The sequence below is a fragment of the Bufo bufo genome, chromosome 3 (genome assembly GCF_905171765.1).
Source record: "Bufo bufo chromosome 3, aBufBuf1.1, whole genome shotgun sequence".
Lineage (NCBI taxonomy): Eukaryota > Metazoa > Chordata > Amphibia > Anura > Bufonidae > Bufo > Bufo bufo.
Window position 1 is genome coordinate 262,705,264 of NC_053391.1, and position 24,364 is coordinate 262,729,627.

Sequence of the window (24,364 nt, forward strand, 5' to 3'; positions counted from 1 at the left end):
CATGTGAGAAATTTCCCACAGAACAATTCTTCATATCATGGGAAATAATTATTTGTGTTCTGCCTCTTTTCCGTCTGGATTACAAATAATAGATGTTAAATAAATAAAAACCTCTATAGGCCAAATCTATGGCAAGGCTGAGAGGGGACAAACGTAGGCCTTATGCACACAACCATTGCCTGTTTTGTGGTCCGCAAATTGCACATCCCCAAAACAAGGACACCGCCCGTGTGAGTTCCACATTTTGCAGCACGGCCGGCCCATAGTAAAACAGTCTTTTGACATCGCAGCCATGCGGACATATGGACACAGAATGCACACGGAGTCGGTTGAAGTGAATTGGCTCCACATACAGGCCACAAAAGAAAAATGGAACGGACATGGGAAAAAAATCGGTTTGTGTGCATGATCCCTTAAAAAGATATAGATATATGTGGCAATCCAGAAACTGGTGACTGGAGATTGTGTGCATGAAGTGCCCCCGCCTGTCATGAGATATTGTGTGACTGTATATGTGTATAGAGTTCTGGAAATACGCACTGGACAGAAGTGGAGGGAGGCTGTAAAAGAAGAGATCTGATAAATGAGGAAAACGGAGAAGAAAAGTACTGTGCTGTCAGCACAAACACAAGACAGGAAGATGACCCCCATATGTAAAGCTTCCGCTCAGGAATTATTGAGTTTGACAGAGTCTAGACTTGTTCAGAGCGAGTAATGCCAGATAGTAACCTGCTAAATGCAAGCTCCATCTTGTAGCAGCTATAGCAGGATGATCAGTGTGGTTTATGGGGTTGTTGGAGCAGGAGATCCCTTCTGCAGGGTTTAATATTCTGGGCAGGTTTATCTGCAGTGCTGGTGTAGGCCTCTCCCTCCCCATTAATCACCCCACCCCCTCCCTTCTGCTCCTTTTCTCTCCACCCACACCCATTGTCTCAGTGTCGCTCCCTGCACTGACTCATTCACTCACTTCTCACTTTCCAGCAGTTGGGAGGGGGTGCTCGGCTGCAGGGAAAGATGGAGGTTCAGTGACAATCGTCAAGTTTAGCATCAGGAAATCCAGGGTTGCAGTTTTCCTGGTTTCTGCTGCTATAAGCCAAAAGGAAAGGAAATGTAGTGTTTCCAGTAAGTGTGCCTGTGTAGAAGAACCCATGTTGCATGTGTAGTACTCTACCCCCATCCTCCCCTGCATGCCACTTTAATTAATGACTCAGCAGTCCAAATATTAATTAATGATATGCAGCAGCTTCCCATTCAGTCCCTGGGAACTGCTCACAAAGATATTATTTGCCATTTAGCAGAAATCTGGGAGGCAGCATGCATCACACACACCAATAATCAGACTCCAGCACCCCTAATTACCACTCCCCAGCCCTTCTCCGCACAGGGGCTGTTCTGAAGGAAGATTCTGAGTGAATGCCCCATCTCACTATATTATGACTCCATTAATATCAACAATGTAGTAGTAGTTTAGATTTTCCATACATTTAGTCCCCCTCCTCGCCTGTATGTGGCACAGTGAAGCTGATGTCCTAGCAGATTTATTGGTGGTTACAGCCCATTCTTGCTTGCTGGCTGCAGTAGTTTATGACCCTCAGGAAGCAGCAGATTATTTTCCAGGCTTTCTCACATCCTCTTTCAATGCCTGGAAAATGTAATGACCACAATTGTCTGTTTTTTTCTTTTTCTTTCTTATCAAGTTTGAATATTTTCATAGTGTTCCACCTGGTTGCAGGCACTCCTGTAGATATCATTCCTCTGACTGAAGGGCAGTGTGAACATTACTGTTCATATATTAAATGTGCATACATTATTTATGTGCAGCGGTCAGAGGGGAGCAGTCAACCGAGCAAATCACTCTGTGCAGGCTGGACAGGAAGAAATAAAAGGACAAACAAGGACAAAAGAAAAAAATACACAGTACAGGAATGTTAGTGTGAACATCTGCACATAAGAACATAAGAAAAAGGAAATAAAACAATTAATTCACTGTCACGGTCCCTTAGGTGACTGGTGTCAAGAGATCAAAGAGACTGACTGAGCATGGAGGAAACTAACTGCCTCCTTGATTTCCCTTTATTCAGTGTTGGTAGGGTTAATGACCACTTCCATTTCTCAGCTTTTGCTCAGTGGTCATCACTTCTACCCTTTTATAGTCTGACCCCACCATTCTGACTATGCGGTAGATAGCTTCATTTAGGTTTGGTTGAGCTGGTGTGAGGTCGTCTCTGGTTTTCATGTTCTTCCATCTCTACCGAAGTTAAGTGTCACGTTTGTTTGTATTTGTTATATTCCCTGTTGTATCTGGGCCTGAGACAGAGACTTCCATTCGTCCATCTGGGGAGGAATGGGTTGTCTCTGGTCCTAAACTTATTCTAGGGCTTTATAGGGAAATCAGGGCCTAGGTATCTTGCATATAAATATTCTTACCTTCAAGGTCTATTCATATTGATAGGTAGTCAGGGCCCAGATTAGGGTTATCTAGGAGGTGACTAGTTACTTTTCCCCTTCTCTCCTGTGTTCAGTGTGGAGTCTCCCACCCACACTGATCGTGACATTATGTACTGCCCATAAAAACCACCATTTCATTCAGGTCAGTGCAGCTATGGATCCTATGTCTGCACTGGTCGAACAGCTGCAGGGACTGTCATTGGAGGTAGCTGACCTCCTTGCGACAGTCTTACGGATTCAGAGACCACAGGTAGCTGGTTCTGATGGTGGATACCAGGCCTACCCTGTACCTAAGGTTTCCCTCCCGGACAGATTTTCTGGAGGTAGTGACAATTTCATTCGGTTCAGGGAATTGTGTAAGTTGCACTTTAAGCTGCGTCCATACTCTTCTTGGGATGAGTGTCAACGTGTGGGTATGATCATTTCTTTGCTTAAGGATGATGCACTTTTGTCTTGAGCTTTTTCTCTGCCGACCGGATCACCATCCCTCCAGTTGGTAGATGAATGTCTTAGAGCCTTGGGTCTTATTTATGATGACCCGGATCGGATCTCTCAGGCTGAGACCAAGTTACGTGGTTTAAGGCAGGGAAAACGCTCCATGGAAATCTACTGCTCTGAATTTAGGAGATGGGCTACGGATACGGAGTGGAATGATCCTGCTCTCCGTACTGTCAGGTTCTGAGAGGCTGCATGAAAAACCTGAGTCATTGGAAGCAGCTATGTACCTTGCTGTACGTCTGGATAGACGCCTGAGGGGGAGATCTAAGGGTCCTCACCCTCAGGACGCACTGTCAAATAAAGAGACACCTGTGGTTACGCCTTGTGAGGAGCCTATGCAGTTTGGGGGAGCTACTCCTGGGACTGCTGGTAATAGTTATTACTATTGGTAGTGTGGGTGAGGAGCAAGAAAACTTACTTTTGTCATTTACTGGTAGTACCCGATTTCCTCCTGTCAGCCAAGGTGGCGCTAGAGTCCAAAACTGTGGAAATCGAGGTATTTCTTGACAGTGGGGCTGGGGTTGTTAGCGCAATTCATACGCTTCTCCTTCTTTGTGTGGTGCCAAATTAATTAGAAGTATAAGTATGTGTATTCCATACTGCTTTATAATGAGACCAGACACACTACGTGGTTTCATGAAAGCATCTTCTCTCTTCTCTGAGCCATGGTAGAAGAGACGCACTTTATTCACATTACATTGACTTAAATAGCAGACATGACATCACAAAAGGGGTGTTCCTAAAGTAGAGACTATTGGCTCCTTAACCTGATAGGAGTGGTTTCAGCAACTTCAACTGAGTTCATAGGTATATTTGAAAACTGTAATCCAATCCCCTCTTCCCCCTCCCTTATTTACCTTAAACAAAAGAATGCACACATGGCTCAAACATCTGGCTTGCAGCCATCTTGTGGACAAAAATGTGCACTACAGAATAATGTTCACACCAGATACACATCTCTCACAGGGTTAAACTGATTGATGGACAGTTTGTTCGTATTCATCGGTTGACTACTAGTGCACTAGAGAAAAGCATTTCTGCCTTTGCTATTGATTCTGTAACTCTTACCCAAAAATGCTTGTCGCAGGTGGTAAATGACATCCATTTAAGAGTGGGTGATTTCCATCAGGAATCTATCTCATGTTATGTGTTGGAGGGTCTGCCTGCTCCGATGGTTTTGGGTTTGCCATGGTTAAGCAAACATAACTCTATCATCGACTGGCAAGCGAGACAGATTCTCGATTGGAGTGATTTTTGCATGGACAACTGTCTCAATGCGTCTTTCTCTGTGGTCACCACTAAAACTGTACTCTCGTTCATTTCCGAATTTTCTGATGTGTTTTTTTAGAGTGGTAACCAGGAGTTACCCCCGCATCGGTAGTATGATATTCCCGTCAATCTTATTCTTGGAGCTAAACTGCCCAAATCTCGGTTGTATAGTCTTTCGGAGCCCAAAAGAAATGCTATGCGAGAGTACATCACTGAGAGCTTGGAGAAGGGTCATATCAGACCATCCAAATCCCCAGTGGTGGCTGGGTTTTTCTTTTAATAAAAAAGATGGTACCCTTAGACCATGTCTGGACTTCGGTGAGCTCAACCGTATTTACGTCCGTGATCCGTACCCCCTTCCTTTGATTCCGGATTTGTTTGATCAAATTGTTGGTGCCAAGGTGTTCTCTAAATTGGATCTGAGGGGGGCATATAATTTGGTAAAGATTAACCCCTTAAGGACTTGGGATGTACCGGTACGCCATGTTTGCCGAGTCCTTAAGGACCCAGGGCGTACCGGTACGTCCTAAGCTTAAAACTAGATTGCGGTGCTGCGGGCGGTGATCGGAACAGGATGTCCGCTGTAATCATTCAGCGGGCATCCTGTCGCAACGGCAAGGGGGTCGTCCCCCCCGGGGCCGCGATCGCAATTCAGACCTGCGGTTTGCGGCTTTTACCTTATGCGGCGGCGGTGATCAGAGGTGCCATCGGTCCCCATGCGGCTGTAGGGGGGACCCGATGGCATGGAAGGCAGCGCGATGCCTTCCTTAGGCATCTGCGCTGCCTTCCGGTGACGAGCCTGTGAGATCCAGCCCCCTGGATCTCACAGGCCGGAAGCTGTATGAGTAATACTCACAGTATTACTCATACAGCCAATGCATTCCAAAACAGAAGTATTGGAATGCATTGTAAAAGGGATTAGACCCCCAAAAGTTGAAGTCCCAAAGTGGGACAAAAAAAAGTAGAAAAAATAGTTTCCCCCCCCCCCCCCAATTTTTTTTTAAGTTTCAAGTAAAAATAAACAAAAACATAATTTTCCCCAAATAAAGTAAAAAAAAATTGGTAAAAAATAGGATATATATATATATATTTTTTTTACATTTTAGGTATCGCCGCGTTCGTATCAACCGGCTCTATAAACATATCACATGACCTAACCCCTCAGATGAACACCATAAAAAATAAAAACTGTGCTAAATAAACAATTTTTTTTGGTCACCTTACATCACAAAAAGTACAATGATTGAGGGCCTCAGAAATGTGGTAATTTGAAAATGAAAGAGAGGCACATTTTTATGGAACTCTATTAGATTGTGTAGGCATATTCAAGGAAAACAGTGAGGTTACCCTTATAGGTTGTCATCTTCCGTTGGTTATAGGGAAAAGTAGAGAGAAGTGACCATTCACCTTTACCAATACTGAAAGAGACAAAGAAGAACTAGAAATTCATGCAACCATATTAGTACCTGGAGCAATCTGTGTGAGTGGTCAAACATAACGTTCCAGCTGCCCCTAATTAAAGCCTCTACATTGTTAGTTCATAGCAACCACAAAGCACCAGGGTTGTGGTGTAGTAAACTAGATTATGGCCCTGGTGGTGTTCTCTTGGAATTCTTGCATGAAGCACACTTAAGGCCTTATTAAATTAGTAAATTAGCATTTTGTTTGTCAGGAAGGAATTGTTCCATCCTAACAATTTCCTGCTAGTCAATGAAGGAGACCACTGCTAAACATGCAGCGATCCCCTCCACAGTATGGGGAGGAGCAATCTCTAATGCCATTGCGGGTCCCCATGTAAACTCATTATTTGCCGGCAGCAGAGTGTGATTAGATGAGACGATCTGCTGCGGGCAAATTATTATTTTTAGCTTGCTTAAAAGATGGGATTACCTGATGAACGAGCGTTTTCTCATTCATCAGGTAATCAGCGGCACGTTTACAATGCCAGATCATTGCTAACCAGCATTTCTATGAACGTCTTGGAAGAAGAGAGTCTTGTAGCGAGGATCTTGCAAAATAATTTGAACCTGAGATTTAATTCAGATGTGGGCCTGTAAATTTAGTATTGGGAAGGGTCTTCCTTCTGTAAAAGTAATGTGGGTCTTCTGGAATGAAGTGTCCTGCCGTTAGAGTGTAATGTCTTATAAGGTACAGACACACTGTGCATGAATGTGACTCCATGAGGGCTTGCAAAAGTTTTTGTTTCAGTCAAAATCAAAAACAGAATTGGGTCTTAAGCATAGAAAATGTATGGCAGGAGATTTCTTCTTATTTGCATCCACTCCTAGTTTTTGAATGCAAAATGCTGACCAGATGTTTATGCATGAGGCCTAACCATCTTTATCCTTTGACCAAAAAGCTCTGTGACATTTGCCTTTAAGACATCTAGAATCTGTGTTCCTACTACTTATTTGTCTTTTACTTTTACTTCCTTAGCACCCGCTGTCCTGTATTTGGGGTCTTTCAGAAGACCGGGATAATAGGAGAAGCTCGGTAACATGTATATCCTGTTTCGATTGTTCATCCTAAAGAAATCATTGGAGATGTGTGAAAGAAGAGTGGTATAGATTCCAAGGACCAAACAGGATTTCACATACTACACTGGAAAAAAAAAAAGGAAACTTTTAAAGCAATTTAACCTAATAGAAAACATAGAGGTGATTGGTGGTACACAGACTCTTGAGAAAGTAGAACAACATCCACAAAATGGCAAACAATTCCACAGATCATCATCCTTCTAATTCTGTCAATGACGGCAGCTATGAAGGCGACTTTGGGTGCAATGTGCAGGAACTGCGGGACCTCATGGAGTTGCGGAGTGGGGAGGCAGTGACTCGGATAATGGAAAACTATGGTGGAGTCCCCACTATCTGCAGAAGACTAAAGACCTCTCCAGTTGAAGGTACAGTAGATGATATTAATGATGTGTAACTATCTTTTAACATCTTAAATAATTATTTCACTCATGATTGTAGAAAAAAAATATCAGCAACTGAACAATATTACGGTATGTTATCTACTTATATAAACCCTGTTATTGAGATGATGTCCTCCTTCCCTTATTACAGCTACCTTGCTAGAAATTATCTGCCACCCCCTCGTCAGGCAAAGCAGTGTGTTTGGACTGCTTAGGCCTCCCATCTTAAATTGACCACTATTGGAGGGTCACATGACCATACCCAGCCATCAGAAACCTCCATTGACAAATGTTACACGGGAAATTAGTACATGTGCAGTGTGAGAAGGAAGATGGATGTGTCTGATCATATGGCCATTGCAAAGCCAGAGTTCAGTACAGTCAGAGAAGACTTTGCCTTACTTACTAAAGAGATTGGTGCCCAACTTACAGTATATTATTAAATTACATTTAGCTGTGATTTCTACATACTGATTGAAAGAAATGTAAAGGAACCTGCCACGTTGAACTTGTGTCAAAGCTACAGGCAGTATGTTATAAAGCAGGATCCGATACCAATCTGCTCCGCTCATCCTGCTCTATAACATGCTACCTGCAGATTGCACTGCAATTTCATGGTGACCAATGACGATAGGTAAATGACTTGGCTCACCTGCTCACAGAGCATGCCCATATTTCCATAAAAGGTTCCCTGTGTCCATGTGCCTTCTGTAAAGCACATCTCTTCACTGCTGTTTACATCTCAAACAAGATGGCTGCCTCAATCAATATGAAAAGAAAATAGAAAAATATTAGTGATATATTCTATGATTACTAGCTTATAATAACGTTGTTTGTCACAATTTGTATGAATTCCCCACAGACATAACATAATGCACACTTCATGTAGATCTGCATGCCTTGCTGCCACTTATGTTACATAGTCCACAAAAATAAATACTTAATAAAAAATAAACCGCTTTCTTGCAACTTTGGACACTATAGAACAAGTGCACATGTTTTGCATGTATGAGCAAAGCTGACATCTGGACCCAGATGTGTCTGCTCCGAGAATCTCTCTAAAAAGTGAAAAGTAAGCCAATTAATTGATAATATAGTGCTGGACAAAAGTATCTAGCCCTGCACCAAATGTACCATCCAGTATGAGCCACTGTGATAAATTAATAAATCGACCCCTTTGTTTCACATACGTTGTAAGCTAAGTGGTCTGGTGTCCATTTGTAAAGCAATACTGTATTATGAGCAGGAAATATTATGTACTTACATACTGTCAGCTTGCTGGTGATGATGCTGCTTCATAGGAGATGGAAAAACCAGTTTGACAATAAGTTTGACAATAAGGCTAGGGCTCCATGGCAACATTGGATCCCCGTGTCATGGTAAAATGGTGGCATCACTGTGACACATGTAAAACCTCATTATTTCCATAGGAAGGGAAAGTGTTGCTGTGATCGGGGCCCACAGTGTTTCCCCTATAGAGAAAAATTTTATTTGCTCACAAGTTACAATTATTGCCTTATAGTACTAACCTAAAGTCACTATTGGTGGTAAACCTTTTTGCAGTTATTTTTTACCCTCTTCTTTATCTGTATAGGCAATTTCCTCCATAGGAAAGTTTATAATTTTTTTTTTTTCAACAAATAACTGTGTTTGGGTCACAGCAAACCGGAGTGTAATCCGCAGGCAACATGTTAGAGCAGAAGGAGTTTCATATCAGATTTAGTTTTGTTGGAAAAGATTCAGCAATAATGTACTTACACGTTTATCATATATTTCACTTTTAAAAACACCCCCCCCCCCTCCCAAAAAAAAAAAAGTGGGGCGAAATGGCAGTGCATCTTATAAAGCAAATACTAACGAGCGCTTTCATTTTGACCAGGGAGCAGTGAATATAGCACCCCTGGTGCTGGCTGTACTCGCCACTCCCTGGGTGCTGTGTCCTGACTGCATATACCGTATTTTTCACCCTATAAGACGCATCGGCCCATAAGACGCACCTAGGTTTTTGGGGAGGAAAATAAGAATAATTATTTTTTTTACCAAAAGGTGTGCTTTTGGTGGGTTTGGAACTAATGGTGGTCTGTGGATGGCACTGTTATGGGGGGATCTGTGGATGACTGACACTGTTATGCGGGGATATGTGGATGACGGACACTGTTATGGGGGATCTGTGGATGACGGACACTGTTATGGGGGGGGGGGGAGGATCTGTGGCTTGCACTGTTACAGGGGGGATCTGTGGATGGCACTGTTATATATGTGCCATCCACAGACCCCCCCCCCCCCCCCAGCCCATAACCGTGCCATCCACAGACCCCCCCCAGCCCATAACTGTGCCATCCACAGATGTCCCCCATAAAAATGTCATCCACAGATCCCTCCCCCGCCGCTCCAGTATACTAATATATAAAATGTCTTATTCAATTAATAGTTATTAAACATGCCCCCCAACTCCTAATAGTACCGTACATCCTAACCGGTTCAGTAGAATGCAGGCCGGGCGGCCGGCGCGTCACTCACTGACGTCATTTGCCTGCGCCGCCTGCTTCATTCATAAAGTAGGCGGCGCAGGCACATGACATCAGGGAGTTACGCTGCCGCCCGCCCGGCCTGCCTGCATTCTACTAAAGCGGTTAGGATGTACGGTACTATTAGGAGTTGGGGGGCATGTTTAATAACAATTGAATAAGACATTTTATATTAGTACACTGACTGCACCGCCCCGCCGCTATTGCCGGCCCCCAGCTCCTCCTCCCAGTCCCCCCACTCGCTCGTACATCGCAGCTTGCGATGTAAAACTGCCAGCATTCGCCCCATAAGACGCAGGGGCATTTCCCCCCCATTTTGGGGGGAGAAAAAGTGCGTCTTATGGGTTAGGATGTAGTGCACGTAGTCATGCACTATGACCATACAGAGTCACTGTTTCAGGGCAGCAGATCACAGTACAAGCTGCTACCCTGAAACAATGATTTAGGTGTCCACATGAGCGAATGTTTTACTATTGAAGGAGCAAAGTGCTCGTTCATCAGGTAATCAGCAGCACTTTTACACGGGCAGATTATCGGGACTGAGCGCTTGATAATCTGCACAACGGTCAGGCAGTGTAAAGCCACCTTCATACAGGGAATGCTATCAATCACTGATGAGACAGCCTACTCGGCTATTGAGTTCAGAAAAAGCAGAGATTTAAAGAAATAAATTAGAAGTTTTACTGGATATATTCACAATTTCTTTTGCAATAAATTGCACGCTTAGGGTACAAGTTTTATGGAAGCTGTAGCTGGTACATTTTTACCCCTTAGTGACCTGCCTGTTTTGGGCCTTGGTAACCAAGCAAATTTTTTATTTTTTTTTCATTGTCACATTCCAAGAGCTATAACTTTTTTTTATTTTTCAGTCAATGTAACTGTATAAAGTCCACCAGAAGAGGAAAATAGAAAAATCAGCGGCACTCACCAGCTGCAGGGTATCTTAATTTCTTTCTTTATTGCAGTAGCAAAAAACATGCAGACATAGCAGGGCTGAGGCGGACGAGCCTTCACAACAAACAAAAGCCGCCTGAGCGGCGAGGGGCAGCAACGGCCGTTTCGCACGAATGTACTTCTTCCGGCTACCTGTATGACGCAGACAGGTGTGCCAGCCTATTTAAGGAGGAGCGTGAGGTTAACCCTGAAAGGGCATAGCTCTAAATCCGCAGAAGACATCACCTGTATGCTTGTTACAAATCAATCAACATAGCAATCAAATTACATCCTAAGTAATAACATGTATGTTTCAAACAAATACACTAAGATCATTGCGATCATTAAGGCCTAAGGGACCCATTGCATCCGTACGGATGATCCATCGCGCTTCTTTCACCTCCTTGTGTCATTGCTGGAACCACCTCAATTCCTGCAAAACCCAAGCATTTTTTATCCCCCCCCCCCCCCCCATGTTTTTGCCATTCATGATCTATAAGGCGGGGGCAGCCTTTTCTCGTTCTGATGGAATTGAGGTGTTCCCGGAACCTCTCTAACATGGGCCTAATTGTCTTGCCTATATAGAATGCTGGGGAATGCGGGTATATAAACTTTCAACGTCTAATGACACCAGGTTCCAATCACTCTGCCACTGGAAACCCTCCAGTGCCAGGAGAAAATCCTTGGTGTCCTTTAGATAAGTGACAGATTTTTTCAGGGCCAGTCTCAATAGCCAATCAAGGTATTTTGACAAAGGCTCTGTCACCGACCCGATCCCCGCCACAATAGGGCGGCCAGGGGGCTCGGGTGGGTGACTTATGTACCTTTTGGCAAAAAAATACCATGAAGGATTTTTGGGATATGCTGGTACCAATTTTTCAATAATAGTGCCAGCAAGAAAGCCAATATCTATGTATTTTTGTAGCAACTCTTTTAATTAATTGTAAGATGGAAGTGGGGTCACTGGGTAGTTTTTGATACGTCCCTATATCTTCTAACTGCCTCAAGGCTTCTGATCTATAATATTCAAGGGACATCCACACAATGTTTCCCCCCTTGTCTGCAGGTTTTACTACAATACCAGGGTGCTTCCGTAGCCACCGTATGGCATTAAATTCCCCTGGACTAACATTAAAGGGAGTCTGAGGATAAACCAATGCTTTCACATCACGGAGTATTCTTTTATAGAAGGCATCGATGCCGCTACCTGCATGCATGGGGGGGGCAGTATGTAGATTTTATACCCCCAGTGAATCTTTCCCGTCCGCTATCCCTTTCTGGGAGAGTATTTGATTGGGGAAAAAGGAAACAGCGTAGGAGACGTCCACAAAGAAGAAACAGAGCAGATTTTTGGACAACCGATTCTGATTCCAGCGCATCGGATGACCCCAATACATCAACTGATAAAGTACAAAAAAACTCTGCAAGAGGAGAACAAGGAGAGGTGGACGTAGAAGGAACAAACAGAGTTCGAAAGTCTATGAGAAGCAGGAAACAAGTGTCCTGGAAACAACAATAGAGATTGATATAGTGGAAAATTAAGATTTAATCATTAATTTGTCCGGCATCGAATTGCCCCCGGACTGCACCTCAGCCCTTAACAAAGTACTGGGGTTCAGCCTGGTGGAGCAATTCTACCGGGCAAATTTTGAGATTGAGTTATACAAATCCATAAGAAAAATGTATCTTCAGAAGGCTTTTCATGACACCCCTACTGCTTCACTTCCCTGAGACAGGGCGAGATCCCTGTAGCGGCTGGGCATGAAAGCGAGATGTTCACTATGAATTTCAATGAGTCAGAAGTGGCCTGTTTAGAAATCCTGTTGGATAAAAAGTTCACTGAATGTGAAGAAAGGGATAGCGGACGGGAAAGATTCACTGGGGGTATAAAATCTACCTACTGCCCCCCCATGCATGCAGGTAGCGGCATCGATACCTTCTATAAAAGAATACTCCATGATGTGAAAGCATTGGTTTATCCTCGGACTCCCTTAAATGTTAGTCCAGGGGAATTTAAAGCCATACGGTGGCTACGGAACCACCCTGGTATTGTAGTAAAACCTGCAGACAAGGGGGGAAACATTGTGTGGATGTCCCTTGAATATTATAGATCAGAAGCCTTGAGGCAGTTAGATACAATTAAAGGAGTTGCTACAAAAATACATAGATATTGGCTTTCTTGCTGGCACTATTATTGAAAAATTGGTACCAGCATATCCCACAAAGCCTTCATGGTATTTTTTGCCAAAGGTACATAAGTCACTCGCCCGACCCCGGCCGCCCTATTGTGGCGGGGACCGGGTCGGTGACAGAGCCTTTGTCGAAATACCTTGATTGGCTATTGAGACTGGCCCTGAAAAAATCAGTCACTTATCTAAAGGACACCAAGGATTTTCTCGTGGCACTGGAGGGTTTCCAGTGGCAGAGTGATTGGAACCTGGTGTCATTAGACGTAGAAAGTTTATATACCCGCATTCCCCAGCATGCGGGAGTGGAGGCGGTCGGGGATATGCTCAATTCTACTGATAAGGACAACGTCTATGTCCAATTCGTGGAAGAAGCACTACTCTTTGTATTGGGCAACAATACTTTCAGGTTTGGACAACAATGGTATCGGCAGGTATACGGCACGGCCATGGGGACTCCAGTGTCGTGTACCTTTGCCAACATATACCTCAATAACCTTGAGAGCAGATATGTATTTAATATAAAAAATCCCTTTTTGATCAACATACAAATGTTTTTGCGCTACGTGGATGATGTCTTCATAGTGTGGAAGGGAACTCATGCTCTATCTGAAGAGTTTGTTTCCTATTTAAATCGGGAGAATGACATGAACATGTGCTTCACCTTAAATTCTGGAGGGGAGACGTTAGATTTTCTTGATGTTCGTGTCGTTATACGTGATGGGGAAATGGTAACAGAGGGTTATCGAAAAACCACTGCCTCTAATTCCCTTCTACACCATGGAAGCTTCCATCCACGTAGCGTAAAAGAGGCTATACCCTATGGACAATTTACACGGTTAAGACGCATCAACAGCAGAAGGGAAGGTTACTTAAGACAGGCCACTGAACTTACGAATCGTTTACTGAAGAGGGAATACCCTTTGAAAATGCTGGATGAAGCATTTGTTAGGACAGATAGAAACACACAGTACGAATTACTACATCAAAGTAAAAAAAATGGACGAAGAGGATCGCTTTGTGTTTGTATTTAAATATAACCCCCTGGCCGATTCAATCAAAAAAATTATCCACGATAATTGGGATCTATAAAGAAAGAGTAGTCTAGATAAATTTACAGACAAAAAACCTCTCATCGCCTTCCGAAAAACCCATACTCTGAAGGATCAGTTAGTTAGTAGCCGCATGAAATGTGAACAGAATCCAGATCAATGGCTAGGCGTTAAAAAACCTATAAGATAAAATATATATATATATATATATATATATACACTGCTCAAAAAAATAAAGGGAACACTTAAACACCACAATGTAACTCCAAGTCAATCACACTTCTGTGAAATCAAACTTTCCACTTAGGAACCAACACTGAGTGAAAATCAATTTCACATGCTGTTGTGCAAATGGGATAGACAACAGGTGGAAATTATAGGCAATTAGCAAGACACCCCCAATAAAGGAGTGGTTCTGCAGGTGGTGACCACAGATTACTTCTCAGTTCCTATGCTTCCTGGCTGATGTTTTGGTCACTTTTGAATGCTGGCGGTGCTTTCACTCTAGTGGTAGCATGAGACGGAGTCTACAACCCACACAAGTGGCTCAGGTAGTGCAGCTGATCCAGGATGGCACATCAATGCGAGCTGTGGCAAGAAGGTTTGCTGTGTCTGTCAGCGTAGTGTCCAGAGCATGGAGGCGCTACCAGGAGACAGGCCAGTACATCAGGAGACATGGAGGAGCCCGTAGGAGGGCAACAACCCAGCAGCAGGACCGCTACCTCTGCCTTTGTGCAAGGAGGAACAGGAGGAGCACTGTCAGAGCACTGCAAAATGACCTCCAGCAGGCCACAAATGTGCATGTGTCTGCTCAAACGGTCAGAAACAGACTCCATGAGGGTGATACGAGGGCCCGACGTCCACAGGTGGGGGTTGTGCTTACAGCCCAACACCGTGCAGGACATTTGGTATTTGCCAGAGAACACCAAGATTGGCATATTCGCCACTGGCACCCTATGCTCTTCACAGATGAAAGCAGGTTCACACTGAGCACATGTGACAGACGTGACAGAGTCTGGAGACGCCGTGGAGAACGTTCTGCTGTCTGCAACATCCTCCAGCATGACCAGTTTGGCATTGGATCAGTAATGGTGTGGGGTGGCATTTCTTTGGAGGGCCGCACAGCCCTCCATGTGCTCGCCAGAGGTAGCCTGACTGCCATTAGGTACCGAGATGAGATCCTCAGACCCTTTGTGAGACCATATGCTGGTGCGGTTGGCCCTGGGTTCCTCCTAATGCAAGACAATGCTAGACCTCATGTGGCTGTAGTGTGTCAGCAGTTCCTGCAAGATGAAGACATTGATGCTATGGACTGGCCCGCCCGTTCCCCAGACCTGAATCCAATTGAGCACATCTGGGACATCATGTCTCGCTCTATCCACCAACGTCACGTTGCACCACAGACTGTCCAGGAGTTGGCAGATGCTTTAGTCCAGGTCTGGGAGGAGATCCCTCAGGAGACCGTCCGCCACCTCATCAGGAGCATGCACAGGCGTTGTAGGGAGGTCATACAGGCACGTGGAGGCCACACACACACTACTGAGCCTCATTTTGACTTGTTTTAAGGACATTACATCAAAGTTGGATCAGCCTGTAGTGGGTTTTTCCACTTTAATTTTGAGTGTGACTCCAAATCCAGACCTCCATGGGTTTAAAAATTTGATTTACATTTTTTTATATTTGTGTAATTTTGTTGTCAGCACATTCAACTATGTAAAGAACAAAGTATTTCAGAAGAATTTTTAATAAATTCAGATCTAGGATGTGTTATTGTTGTGTTCCCTTTATTTTTTTGAGCAGTGTATATAATCATATCTCACAGAATGAGACAATTCTGCACGTGTAAGACCACGTACGTTGTCTATGTAGTTAAATGTGAGTGCGGAGCATTCTATATAGGCAAGACAATTAGGCCCATGTTAGAGAGGTTCCGGGAACACTTCAATTCCATCAGAACGAGAAAAGACTGCCCCCGCCTTATAGATCATGTATGGCAAAAACATGGGGGGGGGGGGGGGGGATAAAAAATGCTTGGGTTTTGCAGGAATTGAGGTGTTTCCAGCAATGACACAAGGAGGTTAAAGAAGCGCGATGGATCATCTGTACGGATGCAATGGGTCCCTTAGGCCTTAATGATCGCAATGATCTTAGTGTATTTGTTTGAAACATACATGTTATTACTTATGATGTAATTTGATTGATTTGTAACATACATACAGGTGATGTCCTCTGCGGATTTAGAGCTATGCCTTTTCAGGGTTAACTTCATGCCCCTCCTTAAATAGGCTGGCACACCTGTCTGCGTCATACAGGTAGCCGGAAGAAGCACATTTGTGCGAAACGGCCGTTGCTGCCCCTCGCCGCTCAGGCGGCTTTTGTTTGTTGTGAAGGCTCGTCCGCCTCAGCCCTGCTATGTCTGCATGTTTTTTGCTACTGCAATAAAGAAAGAAATTAAGACACCCTGCAGTTGGTGAGTGCCGCTGATTTTTCTATTTTCCTCTTCTGGTGGATTGCATTCTATCGAAAATATACTTAAGTAGGCACCACCGCAAGCTTGCATATTATCCCGGTGTACACAGAGGACTATTTATGTGCTTATTAGCGATTTATTGGGTGTAGTGCCGCCTGAATTTTTCTTCTGTTTTGGCGTAGTAACTGTATAAAGGCTTGTTTTTTTTCCCCCCTGGACTAGTTGTAGTTTTTAACCGCCTCCGTACCGCCTAACGCAGGATCGCGTTCCGGAGGCGGCAGCCCTGCGCACAGTCACGCATCTACGCGTCATCTCGCGAGACGCGAGATTTCCTGTGAACGCGCGCGCGTTCACAGGATCGGAAGGTAAGCGAGTGGATCTCCAGCCTGCCAGCGGCGATCGTTCGCTGGCAGGCTGGAGATGCGATTTTTTTTTTTTATCCCCTAACAGGTATATTAGACGCTGTTTTGATAACAGCGTCTAATATACCTGCTACCTGGTCCTCTGGTGGTCCCTTTTGCTTGGATCGACCACCAGAGGACACAGGTAGCTCAGTAAAGTAGCACCAAACACCACTACACTACACTACACCCCCCCTGTCACTTATTAACCCCTTATGAACCCCTGATTACCCCATATAGACTCCCTGATCACCCCCCTGTCATTGATCACCCCCCCCCTGTAAGGCTACATTCAGATGTCCGTATGTTTTTTACGGATCCACGGATCGGATCCGCAAAACACATACAGGCGTCTGAATGGAGCCTTACAGGGGGGTGATCACCCCATATAGACTCCCTGATCGCCCCCCTGTCATTGATCACCCCCTTGTAAGGCTCCATTCAGACGTCCGTATGATTTTTACGGATCCACTGATACATGGATCGGATCCGCAAAACACATACGGACGTCTGAATGGAGCCTTACAGGGGGGTGATCACCCCATATAGACTTTCTGATCACCCCCCTGTCATTGATCACCCCCCTGTAAGGCTCCATTCAGACATTCTTTTGGCCCAAGTTAGCGGAAATTATTTTATTTTTTTCTTACAAAGTCTCATATTCCACTAACTTGTGTCAAAAAATAAAATCTCACATGAACTCACCATACCCCTCACGGAATCCAAATGCGTAAAAATTTTTAGACATTTATATTCCAGACTTCTTCTCACGCTTTAGGGCCCCTAGAATGCCAGGGCAGTATAAATACCCCACATGTGACCCCATTTCGGAAAGAAGACACCCCAAGGTATTCCGTGAGGGGCATATTGAGTCCATGAAAGATTGAAATTTTTGTCCCAAGTTAGCGGAAAGGGAGACTTTGTGAGAAAAAAATATATAAATTTCCGCTAACTTGTGGCAAAAAAAAAAAATTTCGATGAACTCGCCATGCCCCTCATTGAATACCTTGGGGTGTCTTCTTTCCAAAATGGGGTCACATGTGGGGTATTTATACTGCCCTGGCATTCTAGGGGCCCTAAAGCGTGAGAAGAAGTCTGGGATCCAAATGTCAAAAAATGCCCTCATAAAAGGAATGTGGGCCCCTTTGCGCATCTAGGCTGCAAAAAAGTGTCACACATCTGGTATCGCCGTACTCGGGAGAAGTTGGGCAATGTGTTTTGGGGTGTCATTTTACATATACCCATGCTGGGTGAGATAAATATCTCGGTCAAATGCCAACTTTGTATAAAAAATTGGAAAAGTTGTCTTTTGCCGAGATATTTCTCTCACCCAGCATGAGTATATGTAAAAAGACACCCCAAAACACATTGCCCAACTTCTCCTGAATACGGAGATACCACATGTGTGACACTTTTTTGCAGCCTAGGTGGGCAAAGGGGCCCACATTCCAAAGAGCACCTTTCGGATTTCACAGGTCATTTACCTACTTACCACATATTAGGGCCCCTAAAATGCCAGGGCAGTATAACTACCCCACAAGTGACCCCATTTTGGAAAGAAGACACCCCAAGGTATTCCGTGAGGGGCATGGCGAGTTCCTAGAATTTTATATTTTTTGTCAGCGGAAAATGATGATTTTATTTATTTATTTTTTCCTTACAAAGTCTCATATTCCACTAACTTGTGACAAAAAATAAAAATTTCCATGAACTCACTATGCCCATCACGAAATACCTTGGGGTGTCTTCTTTCCAAAATGGGGTCACTTGTGGGGTAGTTATACTGCCCTGGCATTTTAGGGGCCGAATGCGTGAGAAGTGGTTTGAAATCAAAATCTGTAAAAAATGGCCAGTGAAATCCGAAAGGTGCTCTTTGGAATGTGGGCCACTTTGCCCACCTAGGCTGCAAAAAAGTGTCACACATCTGGTATCCCCGTACTCAGGAGAAGTTGGGCAATGTGTTTTGGGGTGTCTTTTTACATATACCCATGCTGGGTGAGAGAAATATCTTGGCAAAAGACTTTTCCCATTTTTTTTATACAAAGTTGGCATTTGACCGAGATATTTATCTCACCCAGCATGGGTATATGTAAAATGACACCCCAAAACACATTGCCCAACTTCTCCTGAGTACGGGGATACCAGATGTGTGACACTTTTTTGCAGCCTAGGTGGGCAAAGGGGCCCACATTTCAAAGAGCACCTTTCGGATTTCACTGGCCATTTTTTACAGATTTTTATTTCAAACTACTTATCACACATTAGGGCCCCTAGAATCCCAGGGCAGTATAACTACCCCACAAGTGACCCCATTTTGGAAAGAAGACACCCCAAGGTATTCGCTGATGGGCATAGTGAGTTCATGGAAGTTTTTATTTTTTGTCACAAGTTAGTGGAATTATGAGACTTTGTAAGAAAAAAAATAAAATCATCATTTTCCGCTAACTTGTGACAAAAAATAAAAAGTTCTATGAACTCACTATGCCCATCAGCGAATACCTTAAGGTGTCTACTTTCCGAAATGGGGTCATTTGTGGGGTGTTTGTACTGTCTGGCCATTGTAGAACCTCAGGAAACATGACAGGTGCTCAGAAAGTCAGAGCTGCTTCAAAAAGCGGAAATTCACATTTTTGTACCATAGTTTGTAAACGCTATAACTTTTAGCCAAACCATTTTTTTTTTTACCCAAACATTTTTTTTTATCAAAGACATGTAGAACAATAAATTTAGAGAAAAATTTATATATGGATGTCGTTTTTTTTGCAAAATTTTACAACTGAAAGTGAAAAATGTAATTTTTTTGCAAAAAAATCGTTAAATTTCGATTAATAACAAAAAAAGTAAAAATGTCAGCAGCAATGAAATACCACCAAATGAAAGCTCTATTAGTGAGAAGAAAAGGAGGTAAAATTCATTTGGGTGGCAAGTTGCATGACCGAGCAATAAACGGTTTAAGTAGTGTAGGTCAGAAGTGTAAAAAGTGGCCTGGTCATTAAGGGTGTTTAAGCTAGGGGGGCTGAGGTGGTTAACGGCACCAATTTGGGGTACACATAACTTACTGATTAACTTTTAACAACTGTTTTTGGGGGGAGGGAATGGAAAGAAACAGCAATTCTGCCACTGAGTTTTGATGTTATGGATTTGGTGGCATTAATTTTTCAACATTAAGGGCAGAGAGCCATTGGCTCCCGTGTACCCCCACAGTAGACAGTCCTGCAGGTAAAGGGGTTATCCAATATCATAAACTGTCCCCCCATGTGCTGGGCCCCTCACAGGTAATATACATACCCTGCTCCCTGCGCCGCTCCTGGTCCCCGCACTGCCACTGCTCGCCGTGTGCCGATGAGAACATCCGGTGTCGAGGAGGGAGCAGACAATGGCAGGCGGGGATGAGCCTTCCTAGCATCGCGGTGCTTCTGTGAGGGGCCCGGCACATGGGAGGACAGTTTATGATAGCCCCTTTGAGCATAGAAGTGCAGAAGCGTGGCCATGCAGGAATCTCCAGATTTTTAGTACAGGCCTGTGTCCTACACTTGCTCGCATCATCCGAGAGTGCAGGGGGATGCAGCTCCTAAGCCACATGTGGCTTCAGCAGTGCTTATTTTTTCCAGATTTTGAGCATGATTGTTAAAAAAATATACATTCAATACCCTATACGATTATAAACTAAACATGGTAGATGGACAGGCAAAGGAAGTTTTGAAATCTGGCAGATACTTTCCCGGGCATCCCTTGCTGTGTGTGTGCAAGCATTATCCTGCTGTACTTAGTGCTGTGCTGTTAGTGTCTCTTGTATCACTACTGGGGGTGACTAATTGTAATGTGGTGGCTCTCCACAGCAAAGGCATGATTGACACGCTCACCACCAGGCCTCCATACTTAAAGGGGTTGTTCGTGTTCAGAGCTGAACCCCCGGACCCATAATTTCAACCAGGCAGCACCCCTGATGGCATCAGAGCATCTAATGCTCCAATGCGCTCCCTTGCCCTGCGCTAGATCGCGCAGGGTAATGGCTCTTTTGTTTACAGTAACACACTGCCGGGCAGAAGGTTCCGCCAAGCAGTGTGTTCGGTGATGTCACCGGCTCTGATGGGCATGCTTTAGCGCTGCCCTAGCCGTTTTACAGGCTAGGGCAGCTCTAAAGCCCACCCTTCAGTGCCGGTGACGTCACCGGGCTTCCTGGCAGCCCCATGGGGAGCCCAGTACGTCACCGGAATTCCGGGAAAATGCCTTTGCTCTGCGCGATTTAGCGCAGTTCAAAGGAGAGCATCGGAGCATGAACTGCTCCGATGCTCAAGTCAGGGGGGCTTCCTGGGTGAAAATGGAGGTATGTCCGGGTTCAGCTCTGAACCTGGACAACCCCTTTAAATTAGACCATTGTGGGATCCCAAACAGAACCTGGATTCAACGCTTCAGTTCATAGTAGTTTAGGTTTCCTGCTCTAGGGTTGAAGAGATTCTACAAGAACTTTTAGGGCCTCACGGCTTTTGTGCCCAGTGTGCCGCCTCACGGCTTTTGTGCCCGGCGTGCCGCCTCACAGCTTGCTGCTTTTGTTTCTGTGGCCTGCTGTGCTGGGCCTGCTGCCACCTGCTTCCGTACATGGCTGTCACTTACCTCTGTGCATGGCCTGCGGACACTTGCCGCCTCCGCGCATGACCCGTGGACACTTGCCGCCTCTGCGCATGGCCTGACACCTAAAAGTAACATGCTAGGAGGCAGGAAGTTAAGTTTAAAGCTAAAAGGTTTCTAAGGTGAAGATCTCAGATAAGGACCCAGTGTGTCAGAAAGGGAAAGCCTAGTGAAGATGAGTGGTAGTTCAATGTATGCACCCTACTATCATTTGGTGAGTGGAGTAGCCTACAGTGCCTATTCACGATCTACAGTTTAGCGTAAAGCATTATTTGGAACCACATTCCTTCTTGGACAATATTAATGGAAATCGTATGTAATTCAAGGAGTGCAAGACATATATGGGTAGCGTCCTTGTGATTTATAGGGTATAGTATACTCTTCACCTGGAGATAGTATGGGTCAGTCTGAAGTTAAAGGAAAATTAGTGTGACCAGAGCTCTGAAATTTAGTAAAGATCCTACCCAGACCTGTTCTAATGGGAGGCAGCACCATCCTGGCTAGGAATTCATCTTGTATGGACTATAGTTATCCCTTCTTGGGGTACTTTCACACTAGCGTTTTTTTCTTTTCCGGCATAGAGTTCCGCCACAGGGGCTCTATACCGGAAAAGAGCTGATCAGGCATATCTCTATGCATTCTGAATGGAGAGTAATACGTTCAAGATCGCATCAGGATGTCTTCAGTTCAGTCGTTTTGACTGATCAGGCAAAAGATAAAACCGTAGCATGCTACGGTTTTATCTCCGGCGATTAAAGACCTGCCTGAATGCCGGATCCGGCATTTTTCCCATAGGAATGTATTAGTGCCGGATCCGGCATTCAAAATACCGGTATCCGTCTTTGCAATGCATTTGTGAGACGGATCCGGATCCGTCTCACAAATGCTTTGTCAGCGGCGGATCCGGCGGCCAGTTCCGACGACGGAACTGCCCGCCGGATCACACTGCCGTAAGTGTGAAAGTAGCCTAAGGCAATAAATTGGTATTTCTAATACCAAATGTCAACTTATGCCCAACTAAGTTCTTCTCTGTTATTCAATCTATTTGCACCTAAGGCTGCTGATGAACATTAGGGACCCAGCCTTCATTGCACCTAATACCCATAACCTCAAGGGCACCTTTGTCACCTCTGGGAAGGAGACTCCCCTCACTGCAAGCCAACCCAGGGAGCTTCAAAACTGCAATATCGACTGTGCATTCCTCTGTCCACATTTACACTTACAGCCATGCTCACACATATAGCTGCAGCTATGTACACTGCCAATTTTAATCTGTACAGTTTGCCCATTTACCTTCGATCAAACCCCCAGTTGATCAGATCTCGGATCAGGCCCCAATTTTAATCAGACCCCCAATGTTAATCTGACCTCAGAACAGACAAAAAATAAACTCTCCTCTCCTGTTCTGGATGCTGCCGCTCCTGAGATCTAGGGCTCTTCCTACCTCGCTGTGCTGTGACCCGACATTGCACAGCGTGAGGTCACAGAGCGCACCTATATGTCTTCACACTGTGCTCAGGTCACAGCAGAGCACGTGGCATCGGCAGAAGACCAGGGAGCGGTGAGTACTTCCAGCACAAGGAGAGCTGTATTCACCACTCCCTGATCCTACTATACTAGTGCACACTTGGGGGAGAAAAAGTTTCTCTTATAGGGTGAGTACTGCTAGTACTGCAATCATGTGAAAACGTTGATGCGTAATGACGCAGAGCTGAACACCGAGAACGCAGTCTTGGAAAATGAGTAATGATATAATGACCATACTTGGTTTCTTCAACTGAGGCCACGTTCACATCACCGTTTAGTTTTCCCTTCTTCTGATCCGTCAGAAGGACAGAAAAAAAAAAAAGATTCTTTATTTTAAACATCCGTAGTGCTACTTTTTGTCAGTTCTGTCCGAGATCCATTATTTTAGAATGGAGAAAAAAGCCCTCTACCAGAATTGGTTAGAAAAGGGAATTTTATTTACTCACACACTATGCTTGTGCAAGACCAGGGTGGATTTGATTTAAATTAAAATGATTTAAATCACGATTTAAATCACTAGTCAGTAAGGCTTAATTTAAATCATAGTTTTCTACATAGAGACTAATTCTTGCTGGTATAACTTATAATATGCAAGTAGATGAAGATTTTTAGGATAACAACTTTTCATATTAGTTTCATTAGGTGGATTCTGCATTCATAGGTTTGTAGAAGTTAGGATTAAGGTCTTTTTCTCAACTCTGTTCATGTTATAAAATTTTTGCTGTGAAGAAAAGGCATGTGATTTCTGCTGAGTCAAATTCAGTTTTGAGAACTGCAAAAGTAAACCAAGCATCTGTGATATCTTGTAGGCAGAGAAACTGCCCAATAATCTTACAAAAACCCCTGGAAGAGCATTACATTGTTAATGGACTAATGGAATTTATTTACCAAAACAATTACACATATAGAAACATAGAATGTGTCGGCAGATAAGAACCATTTGGCCCATCTAGTTTGCCCAATATACTGAATACTATGAATAGCCCCTGGCCCTATCTTATATGAAGGATGGCCTTATGCCTATCCCATGCATGATTAAACTCCTTCACTGTATTTGCAGCTACCACTTCTGCAGGAAGGCTATTCCATGCATCCACTACTCTCTCAGTAAAGTAATACTTCCTTTGCCCCTCTAATTTAAAACTATGTCCTCTTGTAGCAGTTTTTCTTCTTTTGAATATTCTCTCCTCTTTTACCTTGTTGATTCCCTTTATGTATTTAAAAGTTTCTATCATATCCCCTCTGTCTCGTCTTTCTTCCATGCTATACATGTTAAGGTCTTTTGAAACCTTTCCTGGTAAGTTTTATGGTGCAATCCATGTACTAGTTTAGTAGCTCTTCTCTGCACTCTCTCTCCAAAGTATCAATATCCTTCTGGAGATATGGTCTATCCAGTACTGAGCACAATACTCCAAATGAGGTCTCACGCGGCATGAGCACCTCCCTGTTTCTACTGGTAATTCCTCTTCCTATACACCCAAGCATTCTGCTAGCATTTCCTACTGC

General features: G+C 44.1%; 1 protein-coding gene across 1 annotated transcript in view; it reads left to right on the forward strand.

Moving 5' to 3' along the window:
* ATP2B4 (ATPase plasma membrane Ca2+ transporting 4) overlaps window positions 1-24,364 on the forward strand; it is a 228,982-nt gene that overhangs the window by 40,351 nt on the left and 164,267 nt on the right. Inside the window, 1 exon segment of the mRNA XM_040424121.1 lies at window positions 6,652-7,117. Coding sequence (XP_040280055.1) covers window positions 6,922-7,117 — 196 coding nt within the window. The 5' untranslated portion in view covers window positions 6,652-6,921.